General features: G+C 45.0%; 1 protein-coding gene and 2 pseudogenes across 1 annotated transcript; 1 reads left to right on the top strand and 2 right to left on the bottom strand.

Annotated features, from left to right (window-relative positions):
- The first annotated feature begins 1,172 nt into the window (after positions 1-1,172).
- On the top strand, positions 1,173-6,183 carry LOC147451434 (uncharacterized; annotated as a pseudogene).
- A 9,182-nt stretch (positions 6,184-15,365) lies between these two features.
- LOC147451435 (putative LRR receptor-like serine/threonine-protein kinase At1g69990) lies at positions 15,366-15,860 on the bottom strand. Its single transcript, XM_086520928.1, has one exon. The coding sequence runs from the start codon at positions 15,858-15,860 to the stop codon at positions 15,366-15,368; it is 495 nt and encodes a 164-aa protein (XP_086377054.1).
- A 1,279-nt stretch (positions 15,861-17,139) lies between these two features.
- LOC147451436 (uncharacterized) lies at positions 17,140-17,718 on the bottom strand (annotated as a pseudogene).
- Positions 17,719-18,257: the final 539 nt, after the last annotated feature.

Consider the following 18,257-nt stretch of genomic DNA (forward strand, 5'->3'; position numbering starts at 1 on the left):
AAGAAGAATCTTTTGTCTGTATCTGTGCTTGCTAGACTTGGACTCATAGTCAAATTTGTGGATGACAAATGTAAAGTTCATGATCTCAGTTTTGGTGATGAAATTGTTGCATCTTGCCTTTTGTGCCGTGGGCTGTATAAGCTCACTTTGTATGACAAGTGTGGATAAAATTTTACAAATACAGTTGCAGATTTAAGGACTGTTTCAGATGCAAAACTGTGGCATGCACGTTTTGGGCATCTGATTTTGTCAGTTTGCTGCGTTTGCAAAATTCTGATATGGTTGCTTCTTTGCCGCCTCTTGAAACACGTGTCAAACATGTTTGTGAAGGCTGTATTTTGGGTAAAATGCAGCGTTCTAAGTTTCCAAAGGATGGTTCAATTAGGACAACACGTAGGTTGCAGCTTGTGCATAGTGATGTTTGTGGGCCCATGCAAACTCCATTCTTGGGCAGTTACCTGTACTTCTTGACTTTAATTGATGATTACTCCAGTCATGCATGGGTATTTTCGCTTAAAGCAAAGTCCAAAGTTTTTATGTGCTTCAAACAATTTCTGGCTATGGCTAAAAATGTCTCAAAATGTACTATGGGCGTCCTCTGTTTCAATCGAGGGGGGGAGTATATGTCTCATGATTTTAATGCATTTCTGGCTAATCATGGGATAAAACACCAATGTAGAGTGCCTTATACACCTCAGCAAAATGGTGTTGCTGAGAGGAAAAACATGTCACTTCTCCTGCTGATAGAGTGGCCTCAGAACTTGCTCAGCTTAGTCGACTCTTTCTTCAGGAGTCTTCGGCTCGCCTGGCTGCAGCAAGAGAGGAGTAGTGTCTCCGACGGGGCGTTGCTTCCTTGCAGAGGATGCAAGAGCAGCATCCAGACAGTCCTTTGTTGGAGAAGCAGTTATAGCAGGCCCGCCAGGAGCTCGTCAGCACATAGAAGAGGTGCCATGAGTTTGCTTTCCATCGACAGGCATCTCAGTGGACCTAGGTGGGTGACAGAGTGACATGCGCTTTCTTTGAGGCAATGGGACCTCGGCATACCCATGCCAAGGTCACAGAGTTAAGGAGGTCGGATGGGTCACTTGCTTCAGAGCCAGAGGACATGTGTGCAGTTGCTACTAACTTCTACCGTGACTTATTGTCTACAAAGCCTCAGTCAAAGCGTTAGGATGCATGCAGAGAGCAGGTGTGGGCACAGATGCCTTGTCTTGTGATTGAGGAGATGCGCCAGAGGCTTGAGCTACCTCTTCAGCTAGAGGAGCTACACACGGCTGTTAGAGCACTCCCCCGTGGTAGATGTCCAGGTGAGGATGGCTTGACTCCTAGCTGTTTCTTGGACTACTGAGACTTGCTTAGCTCAGATCTCTGTAGTGCTTTTCAGTACATCCTGCACACAGGAGAGATGCCTGACAGCATGAGTGACGGCCTGATCTACCTCATTCCCAAGGAGGGTGTCTCCTTGGGGTGGCGCCCATCACCATCCTCAAATCAGCCTACAAAATTCTTGCCAAGGCTCTGAGTTTGAGGATTCAACGACTTCTAGAGAGCATTATACATGGGACTCAGACAGGTTTTGTCATGGAGCGTAGTATCCTTGACAACATCTTTACTTTTTGGGAGGCTTCTGTCCTCGTGCGACTCCGTGGTGAGGATCTAGTGATTCTTCTTCTCGATTTTGAGAAGGCCTACGACAGAGTTGACTAGGAATTTTTGGAGGGCACTCTACGCAGGATGGGCTTCTCAGATGCTTGGATCAGAGGGGTGTCAGCTTTGTACAGATGGGCATACAGTCAGGTGCTTTTGTCAAGAGGTAGAGGTGATCGTTTCATACTCACACGTTTGGTCAGACAGGGCTGTCCTCTTACCCCCTTTCTCTTTCTGTTCTATGCTGAGGCGATGAGCAGGTTTTTGGTTTCACAGCAGGTTGGTTTACGTGGCTTAGCGCTCCCTATTCGAGGAGATGAGCTACTGGACGTTGAGTTTGCAAACGACTCAGCTTTGTACTTGGATGGCAAGGAGGCCAAACTTCACAGGTGTGAGTAGGCTCCTGAGACTTTCTGTTGTGCATTTGGCGCACTGATCAACTAGAGAAAGACAGTGGCTTTCTCGGTTGGTAGTGCTCCTACGCCCGATATGATGCCACGTGAGGGTTTCAAGTGGATTCCCCCAGGGACTACAGTTCGGTACTTGGGCTGTCAGGTTGGTTTGGACTTGTCTCCCGAGCAGCAGATTGCTCCCCTCCTCCTGTCTATCAGGAGAAAGTTGTTACATTGGAGCTCTGCACGACTTTCTCTGGTAGGAAGAGTTGTAGTGGCCAACCAAGTGTTGTTGGTTACTATGTAGTACATCACTTCTTGTTGGATCTTCTCGAGTTTTTGTATCAGCCAGGTAGAGAGGCTGATAGTTTTTCTCTGCACGACTTTCTCTGGTAGGAAGAGTTGTAGTGGCCAACCAAGCGTTGTTGGTTACTATGTAGTACATCACTTCTTGTTGGATCTTCTCGAGTTTTTGTATCATCCAGGTAGAGAGGCTGATCAAGAACTTCCTTTGGTCATGGCGTGACAATCAGATAGCCCGGGCCAAACTGGCATGGTAGGTCATCACTCTTCCTTGTTCTCAAGAAGGGTTGGGGATCATACATCCACCACAAGAGAGCAAAGCCCTTCTTGGGACGTTTATCGTCAGAGGACTTCTTCCAGGTGAGGAGCCCTGGAAGGAGTTCTTGCTTTAGCTGCTTATTGCTAGGGTGCCTCAGGCCGGAGGCCCCTGGCACCCCTCGACTAGATGGATTTTCACAGAGATGCGCAGAGTTGGCTTGAGCAAGAGACTGGAGGACCGCTTCGCTGTGAGTCTGCTACGATCTTGGGAGCAACTGCGGAGAGGCCTGGAGCAGCGTCAGCCTACTTGCACGGAGGAGCACCTGAGACAGCCCCTTGTTTGGAACTCCATGGTTAGCACTGAGAGAGGCCACTTGGTTGGTAGTCGGCCTTATGTTTCCTGGGGTCCCATGGCAAAGGGTCCAACACGCTCTTTAGGTGACTAGTTACAGTTTTCAGGCTTGTCAGAGGAGCTTCAAGGCATTCAGCTACAGGGCATGAGAGGGGTGTAGAGCATGTGTCAGGACATCTCAGAGGCAGTACCAGCTGAGTGGCTCACACCTCTCAAGTCAGCAGTGCCCAGATGGATGGGAGCCTTCACGCAACTGGAGGTTCTCATCTCAGTTTGGGCTTGCTCAGAGACTATACCCTCCCTATTTTTTGAGCTACAGGGTGAGGGACGTTTACACAGAGTTGCAGTAAAGGCTCCACGGGTGGCAGAGTGCTATTTTCAGAGGATCCGAATGGTGGGCATTTGTGGAAGGACTTGTGTCATGGATCGCGATCAAGCAGCTCTTAAGACTGGCCACTGGAGACTGTGGGTTTGGGAGAGTTGTCCACTAGCACGAGTAAAGTGGGATCCTAGGGAGTGTCTTTGGAGGGACTCTTTCTCCTCAGCAAACCATCCAGGTGTCCCTTTCTTTCAGTACACTGTTCGACTGTCATATACTGGCAGCGTAGAGAGAGGCTCGTCCTGCTGTAGCACCTCATTGGCAGGAGGAGGGTCTCACAGTTGGGTTCTTGGCAACTTTTTGGGAAAGGTTGTGGGACTCTAGACACCAAGGCGAGTCACTTTGTTCCAGTGGCTGGTTGCACACCGAGCTACAACAGTTGGGAGTTGTACATGGTCTTCTCTCGGCCGCATGTGCAGCTTGTGACCATCCTGTGGAGAGGCAGTGTCACTATCTTTGGGACTGTCCTTTGGCACAGTAGGTGTGGCTTCATGTTCTTTGACTGATGCCAGCTCGGCAGTACACATGGGAGCAACTACTTGGTCTACTCTCACGGGCCCGACACTTCAGTTTGAGCTATCCTCCACCAACAGGATGATAGTGATGCAGAGGGGTCGACCTGCACTCCAGCCTGCTACAAAGATTACTCCACAGGAGTGGTGCAGTGAGAGAGGAGTGTTGGGATCTCATTAGCGACTTGACACTCTGGTTCATCTGGCAGGCCCGCTGCTTCCGCATCTTTGAGGCTTGCCCTGTACCACCGGCATAGACTGTTCCGGATCTTTGGCTAGAGCTGGTCCACACTCTCAGAGGACAGTTCGAGAGACTCCAGGGCAGCTCTGACCGCATGCGGGAGCGTAGAGAGGCTTTCCTTCGACTCCGGCATCCTTGGGCCTTTCTTTACCATGGTCTAGGGTGTGCTCAGATAACACTACCGTCCACATGTGTGGCTCTTCCCTCCTCCCATCTCTTGATTTAGCCTCGTTGTACATATGCTGTTTTTTCATTGGGAGAGTCTCCCCATCATGATTGTTGTAGCCCTCTCTTGCAGAGGTGGTTGTAGCCCTATGGGCGGTTTTCATTAACTAAGAGAAGGATCTTTTTCTCGGAAAAAATAAAATAAAAATTCAGCTGAGCTCTTTCTCTTTATACATTGGACATTTCTCGGGCTTATGATGCTGTGCCTTTTCATGCTGAAACCTCTTTCCCTCCTTGGCGAGCCACAGATGGTGAAATACTTGCAGCCCACTTAAAAGATCACATGCTGAATGCACCTAATGATCCAGTCAGCCCCTACTTTGCCAACTCTGAGTGCAAATATGATGCATCATCTCTCCTTGCAGATGCTTGCATGTGATGCCTTGTGAAGGCCATGCAACTTTTCTGGTTAGCGTAATGCCTAAAACCCTGCAAGCCTTTGATGGCCCTGGACCCTAAGCATTTTGAACGTGCCACACTCCCTGTTGCTGAACAACCACATGCAGGCGACTTCATTACACAGTTGCCTCCTGATGCTGCTTCTTACAATGTCGCTGTCCAATCAAGTCAGGCAACACTTGATGGGCCAAATCAATTACTAGACAAGCCTAAAGATCACTCCAAAGAAAATCTTGACCTCGCATGCGCACTAATCAAGCCATGCGCAGATGTTGAAGCTGCAGTCGAGGCTACCAAAAGCAGCTAACAATACTGAGGATGGCGACGTCCATGCTGAGCAACCTGATCCTGCTAAAGAAAAAGAAGTCGATCCTTTACTACCTCTATTGAGAAGTCAATTGCTGGTCTCTGTCCAACCCATTTTCTTGCACATGCGCGCCAAGGATATGTTGCCTTTTCTTGCAACTGCAGGCCAGCCCAAGAAGGCACTGAGTCTCCCCACTTGGAGGACCCATCTGACCATGTGGAGGAAGGAACTGCTGACCCATCTTGTCCTGAACATCTGGCGCATAGAAACCTTTCAAATTCAAGTGCAAGAGGAGAACACACCAAGGTAATGACACACAAAAAACTTTTGGCATCCCTGCGCCAACATGAGCCTTATAATGGGCGTTTCTTACAGTCTTCTCATGCTGCCCAAGCTTTGCATCAAGATCCTCTGCAAACTGCCGCTGGCACTGACTTGCAAGCGCATCAAGTTCTCGTGCCCTTTGCCTCCTGGAGAGCTGGACAATTCAAGTGCACATCTGAATTAACCAAGCCAACCAACCCTACTTTTGGAGATGATGGCCAGTCTCACAGTTTCCGTCTCCCAGTACCCACCTTCAGCTTGAGCACTCCAGCCCTGCTCCCAATCTTTCCAGCGGTTGTCTTATCTGATGCTAGTGTTCCTATAAATGAAGTCCAACATGCAACCAGTGCAGCACATCTTGATGCCCCAGAGGAACCAGCAACCCTATTCTTGGCAAACTTTAACCATGATGTTGTCCCTGTTCCGATCTCACAGCTGTCTCCATAGCTATTTTCATTTCACAGCTGGATGTTCTAGAAGCTTATGATGCTAAAACAACCTGCAAATACTGTTGCCGATGTTCTCACAACCGACGCTCATCCACATGAACTTTGTTGGGATTACATCTCGTCAAGGTGAGGATCCTTCCAATGGTCCAAACCCACAAAGTTCAACAGATGTCTTCACCGTGCTCAATTACTTGGACTACTACCTTATCTTCTTGACCAAAAGCCAATATGAAGCAAAATCTCCAGCACATGTTTTCGGTCGAAGGGGGGATCAATTGAAGAAAGTCATTCAACCTCAACATGCAGGTGAAGGACTTGATTCTCGTATCAAAATCAAGATGAAACCTCGACATCAAACATTTCCACTTAACACCTTTTTGCTTGAACCTGATTGATTGTGCAGTGTCAGGTGCAACGGAATTAAAATGGTGAAGATCTAGTTTTACACTTCCACAAAATCCTTTCCTTCTTTCCTTGCATTAGTGAATGCTTTGTACTTCAATGAATGTTGTCAGGTGCAGCGGAATTAAAATGGTGAAGATCTAGTTTTACACTTCCACAAAATCCTTTCCTTCTTTCCTTGCGTTAGTGAATGCTTTATACTTAAATGAATATTCCTTTTATGTTCCCCTGAAGAGAGGGGTTGAGAGAATGCAATAGAGATGTGTAGAGGGAGAGAGAAAGAGAGAGAAGAAGAGAGCGACACCCGATGGGGTCCCAACCAACCCTCTCAAGGGCCCCCTCCACACCGTTACTGATGTGGTATTTGCTTTAGATTGCGTAAATGGAATGTATACACAATGCAATACCTCAATGCAGACTCTAATGACTTGACGAAGACAAATCACTACAAGAGGCACCTTCGGGGCTGATTTGATGCACCTTTGGATCCTTCTCGATGTGGGATTGTGGATGGCCACCAAGGGTAGATTTGGGGTTGATTTGCGCTCCCGATGTGAGAGGAATAAATGGGCAAATGATAGCTACAACAACGCAGACCTGCGACGAAAAACGCAGTAGATCTCTCGTGTAGAGTAGGGCTGAAAACGCAGATCTCGATGACGGTGATGATGGGCAGCAATGTGAGCACTTGATGCCGGCGAGGGAATGGCCGAGAGAAGGCTCAATGGGCTACCGAAGCACCGGACCGCAAACGTGAAGGTTAGATCTCACCCGCACCACGACAGCGATGGACTGGAAACTGACAACGCTGGCTGTTGTGCAGGGCTGAAATCTGAGAACGTTGGTTGCTCCTCTTCAAAAACGCTGGCTGAATTGCAATCCCTGAGAGAATGAGAATAGCGCTAGCTCCTTGGGTGCCTTTATAGGGAAAGAATAGGCCTTAAATAATTATTAGGCCTTAGGTAGTGCAAGTGTCCACCAGTTTTCCCAACAAATAAATCATAAAATGATTTATTAAAAATTGGTCCAAACTTGGTGAAATTGTTGCACATCTGCCCACCTGGGAATCCGATCGGCGCGCACTCTGGCACGTCGGATTCCTCTAATCTATAACTACATGCTCGTCATGCTAGATGCCCACTGTAGTGTAATAAAATATGTCAAAACGTGTATACAAACCATTTATGCAAGAGGGTTCCAAACTGGAAAACCTAATCTAATGGATTTGTCCGGACATGCAGGTCCTGCGAACAGGCTCACAAAATTGCCAGTACTAATCCTCTAGGATTCTGGACATCCCTATCTAGGAAGAAGGGGAAAACTAGCCTTGGAAGTCGATGAAGTATGTCCAAGTGGAACACAGAGCCATGTGCACGTGACATCCCCTCCTGCTTAAGGTGAGATACGGTTACCGATCTGCATGGCCTCCTTGTATGAGGCTAGAAACTCCGGGTAATCGATGAAGAATTCCTCGTCCACCCACGCCGCTTCATGTGTCCCTCGATCCTTGAATTTGAGGAAATATTTCTTCTCTTCTTTCTTATTGCCAAACTGAAATGTAAGCATTCAAAACACTTTGACTGGAACAATGATCTCCGGTGGTTCTGCTTTTGGATTGCTCCTTAAAAGTCCACCCTTGTGGCGGCAACTCGATAGGTTTGGAAACTCATTGTGCCTCCTGTGGACGTTCCAAAGGAACGGCCACGTGAGGTCTCGTCTTCTGGAATTTGACCATCCTTGACTTGAGTGCCTTGAAATCCACACAAAATTGAAATGAGTTTATGAACAAAGAGAAATGGTAAACCAAAAGACCATACCTTGGGAGGGTGAAGCCTCTTAAATGAGAAATCACCTGGTTTTGGCTTCTCTTTATCCAATGGAGAAAAAGTTTTACCTACATGTTCCTCGTCATGCAATTTGTCAAAGACAATGTCCATAGGTCGATGGGGAGGGTGTGTAGGGGAATGATGATCCTGGGAAAACACCGAATTGACCTTAACAAAACCTTCACTATACCTATCAAGAATACTTGATGTGGGGCTGACATAGATGACCGTCGCTTGGGCTCCTCGACGTAGTTCTCTATTTGCCTGGATATGAGAGATGAGAGGGAATACCGCTCTCGCCTCGAATGAGAACGGGCTGCGACACATTATCTTTGATGAGAAACGTGAGCTTCTCTCAATCGATAATGGGTTTGAACATGCGAAACCACTTAATACCCCAAATGATTTCACATCCTGCAAGTTTAGAGACTACAAAACGACGAGTGAATTTGGTTTGTTGAATGATCAACTTGACATCATTACATTCTTGAAAAACCAAAGCGTCCATGCCTTCAGAGAACCCCTGCACCTGGAGGGTGGGGATGGGAGAAGTTTGAAGATGTGCACATTTCACAAGAGATTCACTTATGACATCTTGAGAACTTCCAGAATCAAACAACACATTGACCTTTTGACCACTAACACGTCCATAACATTTTATGAGTTCATCCTCTTCGAAAGTCCCTTCCTGCATAGCTTCTTGCTTTACCACACTCATAGCATTCACTTGAGGGGTAGCATCAGAAGTTGATGCAATAGAGGTTTCCTTGTTAGATTCTTTCTCAGGACATTCCCTTTTGATGTGACCGATTACATGATAATGAAAACACCTATGTTCATTTGCATACAATGCTTGTTCTTCTTCACTTAATTGACCACCTAAAACTCCTTGGGCAATCTTTTCATCAGGTGTGAGTTGAGGTTTATTAGATTTTCCTTTACCCTTATCCTTAGAGTTATCGCCCTTAGATTGAGATTCAGATAGAGAATTAGATCGAGAAGAAGAAATGAGAGAGTTCTTTTTATGGATACCATTCCCAATAGAATCCTTGTCTTTTTCCTTATACGAGTCATGAGAGGAAGAAGTACCATTACCTGAGGCTGTCTTAAGCTTACCCTTGTTGTGCTTCATCTCTTGGAGTTGAGCCAAGCGGATTGCTTCTTGCAATGTCTTTGGATCACTAGCCTCCACGTCAAACTTGATCAAGTGGTCCAATCCAAAGAGAAAAGCCTCTAACCTCTCCTCATCTGATTTTCACAATTGTCCACCTAGCTGTGACACACGGTTAGCAAACGACATCACCGGTTTACCTTGTTGAGACAAATCCCAAAAATCCTCCTTCAAACGCTTCAAGTACTGTGGAGGGAGGAAGCGAGTCTTGAGATCCTCCACGAACTCCTCCCAACTAAGCTCGAGAGGAGGAACGAGGTAGGACTCGGCATGGGCAGCCGCATGGGCCACCTCTTGCTTCTCCATCCATTCATCCTTCCAAGTGATGGCATCACCCGTGAGATGCATGGAAGCCAAGAGAACCTTGCTATTGTAAATTGATGCAACCATGAGTAAATGACAATAGCATCCATCTTACCATCATACTTAATGAACGTGATCTTCTAGGGAGTTGGATCACTGGTCGTCCGTGTAGCAATGGTTGCCTCCGTGATGGTCTTGGCAAGCTTTTCAGAATCGGGAAAACAAGATGGGGGATCGGGCCGCACCGCCAAGGTGGTGATGAGATCACGCATGGAATCCCTTTCCAGCCTACGAGCCTCGGCTTCGGCCGCCAATCGATGCTCTTCACACTCCGTCGCTTCCACATGCTCTTGTCGCCAAGCTTCGTCTTGCCGCATCATCATCTCCATCATCATGTGCATCATAGCATCCATGGGATTTGATGGTGAAGGTGGAGGAGTTGGGGGAGGGCTTGGAGGATCCATAGGTGGCTCTTGCTCGCCTTCTTGATTTGTGGAGGTATTCATACCGCTACGAGTCTTGACCATGCAAGTATTTCTCCTCTTAATCCTAGGAAGGTCGTGGACTAATCTTCGAGAGACTATCTACCTCCTCGTCGGCGCACCCCGCATGCAACACCCGGTATACAATTGGTTGCTATTTTCCGACGCTCAAGACACACGGCTCTACGCGCAATGGCAGGCCTGCTATTCAAAGAGTGGAAGGAGTATACACTGAAAGGCTGCCAACACAACCCAAAAACACAAGAGAGAAAAAAACTTGTTGTGGATTAGCAGATTAGTGCAAAATCTTCAAAGCTCTGATACCAATGTCAGGTGCAGAGGAATTAAAATGGTGAAGATCTAGTTTTACACTTCCACAAATCCTTTCCTTCTTCCTTGTGTTAGTGAATGCTTTGTACTTCAATGAATGTTCCTTTTATATTCCCCTGAAGAGAGGGGTTGAGAGAATGCAATAGAGATGTGTAGAGGGAGAGAGAAAGAGAGAAAAGAAGAGAGTGACACCCGATGGGGTCCCAACCAACCCTCTCAAGGGCCCCCCCACACCGTTACCGATGTGGTATTTGCTTTAGATTGCGTAAATGGAATGTATACACAATGCAATACCTCAATGCAGACTCTAATAACTTGACGACGACAAATCACCACGGTAACTCCTCGGGAAGAGGCACCTCCGGGGCTGATTTGATGCACCTTTGGATCCTTCTTGATGTGGGATTGCGTATGGCCACCAAGGGTAGACTTGGGGCTGATTTGCGCTCCCGATATGAGAGGAATAAAGGAGAGAATGATGGCTGCAAAAACGCAGATCTGCGACGAAAAACACAGCAGATCTCTCGCGTAGAGCAGGGCTGAAAACGCAGGTCTCGATGACGGCGATGATGGGCAGCAATGTGAGCACTCGATGCCGGCAAGGGAATGGCCGAGAGGAGGATCGATGGGCTACCAAAGCAGCGGCGGACCGCAGCCGTGAAGGTTAGATCTCACCCGCACCGCGACGGCGATGGGCTGAAAATTGAAAACGCTGTTTGTTGTGCAAGGCTGAAAACACCAAGGGCTGAAATCTAAAAACGTTGGTTGCTCCTCTTCAAAAACAATGACTGAACTGCAGTCCCTGAGAGAATGAGAATAGCGCTAGATCCTTGGGTGCCTTTATAGGGAAAGAATAGGCCTTAAGTAATTATTAGGCCTTAGGTAGGGCAAGTGTCCACCAGTTTTCCCAACAAATAAATCATAAAATGATTTATTAAAAATTGGTCCAAACTTGGTGAGATTGTCGCACATCTGTCCACCTGGGAATCTGATCGTTTCGCATGTGGCACGTGGGATTCCTCTAACCTAGAACTACATGCTCGTCATGCCAGATGCCCACTGTAGTGTAATAACATCTGTCAAAACGCGTATACAAACCATTTATGCAAGAGGGTTCCAAACTGGAAAACCTAATCTAATGGATTTGTCTGAACATGCAGGTCTTGCGAACATGCTCACAAAATTGCCGATACTAATCCTCCTGAGATTCTAGACATCCCTATCTAGGAAGAAGGGGAAAACTGGCTCTGGAAGTCGATGAAGTATGTCCACTTGGAACACAGAGCCATGTGCACGTGACATGCAGAAACCCCAATTGAAAGCTAAAGTAAAACTTTTTTTTTGTGCACCTCCATCGCTTGATGGAACAAAAAAAACAGTAAGCACTTTCCATCTCATTTAGGCACTTCTCATGCACAATAAAGTCTTCTCGTCATTTAGCTGAGGGGGGATGTTGAAATAAAATAAAATATGCCAGTTGTACGCCTCGAGAAGTGAAGAGGCACGGACACCTCTTCATATCCAATCTTCTAACCTTATAAAATTAACCATGATGTAAGTCAATAATCAATCACAACCTATCGCCTATCTCTGCGTATGTCTCTCTATCTATCTTCTCTCACTCTGTGCAACACAGACACATAATGTAAGACACACGACAGTGGTCGCCCTCCTAGCATCCTACAACAACATTGTGCACGCCAAAGCCACCAACCAGCATAGTTACTGCATCCACCAGCCTGCCCAGATAGCTTCCGGAAGGCGATTGCTGGCCGCGGTACAGAGGCACCTGCATTTCATAGCTCTCAGGTCTCCCAATTTCTTCTCCTTCTACTCTGACATAAAGGAGCAAGAAGTCTGTCTGTCTCTCTCTCTCTCTCTCTCTCTCTCTCTTACACACACACACACACACACACACACACACACACACACACACACACACACACACACACACACACACACACACACACACACACACACACACACACACACACACACACACACACACACACACACACATAGACAATAATGGATTGCAGTACCAGAGGGTTTGCATATGTCGAAACCTTCATGTGCGTTATACAGTAACCTTTACAGTTGTGCTTGCTTGGGCCGCACCTTGCACGCACGCTGATCTCCATCCATCATGGCAGGATTTCTGGCCGTAGAGCTTCTTGGAATTCTGTGCAGACATACCCTTTATCTCCATAGATTAAAATTTGAAATACACAATTTAGAGAAATATGGTGTAAAAGCAACGATATGCAAAAGGAGCTTGAGCATAAGGCTAATTTGAATGAAGAGAAACTACACAAAAGCAGCAGTAACGGTACACATGATAGAAGAAGTGAATGCCGCAGTTGAGATGATGACAAAAGTCAAGGAAGTAATGATGATGGAGATTGTAGTAGACAGGATTACAATTGTAGCAGAAGAACTCACGATGATATTGTTAGTCACGAATTGTTGAAAAAAGATGCTATGCTTAGCACAGTCTTGGTAACAAAATTGCGGACCAGCTGATGGTTAACACTTGCATTGCGGAATATTCTCAAAGCAGCCGCCGCACAGCCTATAGTGGCCACAAGGAAGCAAAACGTGTGTCTTTTGGGTAGTCGTACAAATGTTACAGATAGTTAGATCCTCAACTTTGTCTCTCAAAACAGTCACCTCTGCTTGAGCTTGATTAAGAAAGTCTCTCAAAGACGACACTTCCTGAGCCTGATCAGTCGACTGTGCTTGAGCGCGATTGAGAAGGTCTCTCAAAGACGACACTTCCTGAGCCTGATCAGTCAAGTATGCTTGAGCTTGATTGAGAAGGTCTCAAAGACGACACTTTTTGAGCCTGAAAAACCACCTCTACTTGAGCTTGATTAAGAAGGTTTGACAGAAATGCGTTCTGTAGTTGCATCTGTTGCTTGGTTAGACCAAGATGATCTTTCACAGATGCGACTTCTTCTGAAAGGTTGCTAACAAGACCAATATGTTCTCTCAATAGAGCCACTTCATGTTCTAAATTGCTGATGAGAACATTCTGGTGTTGCTCATTTACTTTTGAGACATAAAGTTCATGATCAACTATAGTTGCTCCCTGTCACGAAAGTAAATGAGCAACATCAGAATGTTCTCGTCAACAATTTAGAACATGAAATGGCTCTATGAGAGAACATGTTGGTCTTGTTAGCAACCTTTCAGAAGAAGTTGCATCTTTGAAAGATCATCTTGGTCTAGCCAAGCAACACATGCAACTACAGAACGCATTTCTGTCAAACCTTCTTAATCAAGCTCAAGCGGAGGTGGCTGTTCAGGCTCAAAAAGTGTCGTCTTTGAGAGACCTTCTCAATCAAGCTCAAGCACACTTGACTAATCAGGCTCAGGAAGTGTCGTCATTGAGAGACCTTCTCAATCAAGCTCAAGCACAGTTGACTGATCAGGCTCAGGAAGTGTCGTCTTTGAGAGACTTGCTTAATCAAGCTCAAGCAGAGGTGACTGTTTTGAGAGACAAAGTTGAGGATCTAACTATTTGTAACATTTGTACAACTGCCCAAAAGGCACAGGTTCTGCTTCCTTACTAAAGGCTGTGAGGCGACTGCTTGGAGAACATCCACAATGCAAGTGTTAACAATCAGTTGGTCTGCGCTTCTGTTGCCATCCCCTCCCCCCCCCCCCCCCCCCCCCCCCCCCCCCCTTCGCGCCCCCATGGGCCGCTTAGTGTCCATGTCTCCACCCTGTCGATCTCTAGCGACGCTGGTTTTGCTGCCAACAAAGAGACATCACACCGCCCTCTTGATCTCTATCATGTTGGTTTTGCTTCCAAGAAAGAGAAATCACATGGCTTGCTAGCAGTGCAACAAGGCCACACACACACACATACACATAGACAGAGAGAGAGAGAGAGAGAGAGAAGAAGAAGAAGAAGAAGAAGAAGAAGAAGAAGAAGAAGAAGAAGAAGAGGATTTTAACGTCATAGAAAACTATCCCAAGAGACATTAAAGATCTATCCAACGAGAAGAGTTGAACTCAAGACTTGTTATTGAAGAGATTTTCTCCACTCTCAGTTCATTACCCATGGATTCCAGTCCACTCAACAAAAAAATTCACTTTCACAAAGTAATCACAACACAACGATCGAACTTGTACAACATAGGAAAATGGAATGCATATGAATAACTACGTGGTAGTGGTGTGAATACCACATAGTAGAAACAACAATATTCCTAGTTCAATTAGCAACAACATCTAATTGCTATATAGGAATTCCAAAGCGAGTATGATTTTTCTAGTTCTATTGGGCAAGTATACAAAATTTCTATATAGCAATTGCTTGGGAGTTAACATTGCTACTTCCATCTAGCAAATAAACTAAAAGGCCACCATATTTGCTTGATTACGCTCACACACAAAACTTACTATTTGCATCTAGAAATTATATCAAATGCTACCAGTATTTCACCCTCCCCAAGGTCTCCATCTTTGCTTGCAATCCCTTCCCTGATTGTGATGACCGCCACAGCTGCTTGACTGCCAGGATGGACCCATCTGGTAAAACACCCTTGTAAACGGTGCCTGTCCATCCTTCTCCTAGTATGTTATCTTTGCTGAAATCATCAGTAGCTGCCATGAGGCCACACAACTTGAGTTTTTCATAGGCACCTCAACAAGGATACAATCACTGATTTAATGGCGCAGGTACACTTTGCCCAATTGTGATCCTCCTATGCGAGAGCAATTTCCATCTTGCGGCCTTTGAAGAAGAAGCACCAAACACCGGTTGCGCATAGACATGCAGTAATGGATCCCACTGTGACTATGATACCCACTATCAAGCCTATGTTGCACTTTGTAGAAGCCAAGCCATTAGCAAAGCTGAATGGGATCAGTCCAGTGAGTGAATTCCATGACACATCAAAAGAGGATAGTTTGGGCAAAAGGAGGATTCTACCATGCAGCTCGTCGGAAAGCTTGTTATGCTAAAGATTTAGGGTCTGAAGATGCTGGCAATCCTCCAAAGTGAAAAGTATTTTCCTAAGAAGCTATTCTGTGAAAGATCAAGGGAAGCACTATTAGGAACTTGCTTGCAGAGATTGTTGGGTATGGACGTTGGGTATGGACCCGGTGAAGCCATTCTGCCACAAGGCAAGGTTCTGAAGAGCTGTACATTGAGTCAGTCCAGAGGCGAAGGACCCCTCAAGCCCTGCATTTTGGATCTTTATTGCCAAGACCTTGTTCTCCCCGGTATTCCAGCACAAGACGCCAATGAAGTTGCAGTCAGACCTTTTCGACGAATTGCCAAATATCCAATTGGACTGATGATTGGTGGGATCTTTCACAGAGGCCTTGAATTCTTGCAAGCATTGAGAATCATCCTCTGCAAGAGCTTGACTAAGGATTGAAAGGGCGAGAATGCAGAGAAAAGGGCCAGCCACAAGCCGCAACCCATTGCATTTTCTCACAATTCCAACATAGATGCGCAGATCAGCACAAGAAAGACTTTCCCAATGACGCACAGCCAAGCGCTTCTTCCAAGGGATTTGTGAAAGAGCTATGAGGATTGACATCTACAAGGAAGGAGGAAGAGGCACAAAAAGCAGGTGAAAAAATACCCCAGTCTTGGAGACTTCATGCTCAAACCAGGCGAGGAAAGACAACTCTTCCCTCCTCGAATCCTCAGAACCATGAACAAAAAAAACAACAAAAGAGGGTGATGTAAATACTCAGCTATCAGATAGGCAAAATTGTTTCATTTTGCATCTTCAATAAATATATAGAGTAGCCAACGCATGTTGTATCAACAACTGACTAATTGCATGGGCATTGGCCTTTTTAATCAAACTATGGTCCCATTGTACTTCGTATAATTTGCAACTCTCACCACAAGCATGGGAGCTGCGAGGCCAAGCACTTCCAAAACACACTTTTCTGGTCTGCTCTACAATCCATAGCCAGGTTCTAGTATTAGTTTATTTGGTCTTTAATTTCCATGGCATTGCTATCTATCTCACTGCCCCCGGGGTGAAATGATAGCTCTTCTCAGCAATTGAAAGCATGACCTTCGCAAACAAAGCTAAATGAGAGAGAGAGAGACCCAACCTGCAAAATTGCGATGAGCTCATCGAGCAGACAATGTTACTCTGACCACTCTCAGCTCGCAACTACGTCGGAGTCTGGAGATTGCTCGTCCAACAAGCGCACAGTTTACTATTTTGGTGTAAGCCGTAAAAGGTAAACATGTAAAGTTCCCTCAGTACACGGGCTGAAAATTGCTTCGCATATACCCCTCCTTTCTAAATTGCTTCGCATATACCCCTCCTTTCTGCGGAAAGGCATACGATTTGAAGGGCTACCCCAAATGTCTAATGACAGGCATGTGCAGCTTATGCCCTTCTACAATGAAGGGCAAATTTTACATTTGCCCTTCTAATGAACAAAAGGAAAATTTTGCACCCTTCTTCATCAAAATTCCAAGAAAACTAATATTTACTTATTGTATACTCCCATACATTAATATTTCACTTATCTCACACTCTTCCCTGCATTTTAACCATCCTTTTAGTATAACTTTTACAAAGTTCATTATTTAAACAACGTATTCTCAAACCACAGTCCACGGACCACAACTTGGTAAATTTTTGAAATTACATATAAATAGAGCAAATGAAACCAATGACATAATGAATATGAATTCACTTTTATCATTAAAGTACAAAATTGGAGAATAAAAACTGCCTTGAAATAAGATTAAAAGTCCTTGAATACCAATACAATGCAAAAGAGCCTTCGATACAAAATCATATCGCTTGGCTGAATATCTAAGCAAATAAAATTCCATAGTAACAATCAATTTGTTTCCAAGCTTGCTATCCTTTGCTTCCTCATAGATTTCCACATATCAAAGCATTCTTCCTACAATACATCTTGAGGACATGAAGCCTTCGGAGTATTGAGTCCAACAAACATTGCTAAGCCCAATGATGGAAGAGACAATCTATTACGAGACTTGTTTTTTATCTTATTCATTTTTGAGAAGCCTCTTTCACAGGCAACTGATGAAAGTGGAAGTAAAAGCAGAGATCTCCATAATTTCATGGTCCATGGAAAAAAAACCTCCCATTCTTCATGGTTGCAACAATCTTGCCAAGCTGAATGCATACTCTTACCTTTGAAGCAGTTACGAATTCGTGTGATAAAAGATCTGCGTTCTCCTTTGCATTCTTCTTCATTAATGAAAGAGTTGGCTCCTTTTCCAAACTGTTTGCACAATACATCTAGCCACCTTATCGTAAAGAAATCTAGTTTCTGCAAGTCTTGATCATAATCCTTCGGGCTAAAGTACTTTGCCGCTTCAAAGAGATCAAAATCAACCTTAAAACGATTTGACAATGACTCCACCATGCCTTTGATGTACATAATTGCCATTGATAGCCGTTTTTCGGCTCTTTGTAATTACCACAGTGAGTTACCTCACCCTACCAAAATCACCCAAACGCTATGGATATCCCTACCATTTCACTGTACATAGGCGTGCGTGAGTCACGGGACTTTTCCCATATCTTCTTAAAAAACCCTCAATTAGCTAGTCATTGGGCTAGTTGAGCCAAATAAAAAAAAAATATAAAAAAAAATATAAGTATATTATGGCCCATGCGTATGTAAATATTTCTTTATATATAGGGCCTAAATAAAAGATTTTTTCATAATTATTTTGGTATTTATTTAAATATTTCTACCTAGGTGTGTGTTATTTATGCTTTGTACATTGCCTCACCATTACCACAATTTTTTCTTACCATTTTTCATACTCTTTATTCCATATAGAAATATTTTCATGTAAGCTTCTCTTATATTTGGTGTGACTCCATCCCAACAAAAATCCAAAAAAACTAGTTTTATTTATGTGTATATTTTTTCACTATTTTGATTTTTCCCTTTCTACATCTATTTTGTTTTTTTCTAAA

This window comes from Adiantum capillus-veneris, chromosome 9 (assembly GCF_014529385.1).
Source record: "Adiantum capillus-veneris isolate H3 chromosome 9, ASM1452938v2, whole genome shotgun sequence".
Lineage (NCBI taxonomy): Eukaryota > Viridiplantae > Streptophyta > Polypodiopsida > Polypodiales > Pteridaceae > Adiantum > Adiantum capillus-veneris.

What these genes read in the sequence shown, in the direction of transcription:
- LOC147451435 (XM_086520928.1), bottom strand. Translation starts at nt 15,860, where the DNA reads ATGTCAATCCTCATAGCTCTTTCACAAATCCCTTGGAAGAAGCGCTTG.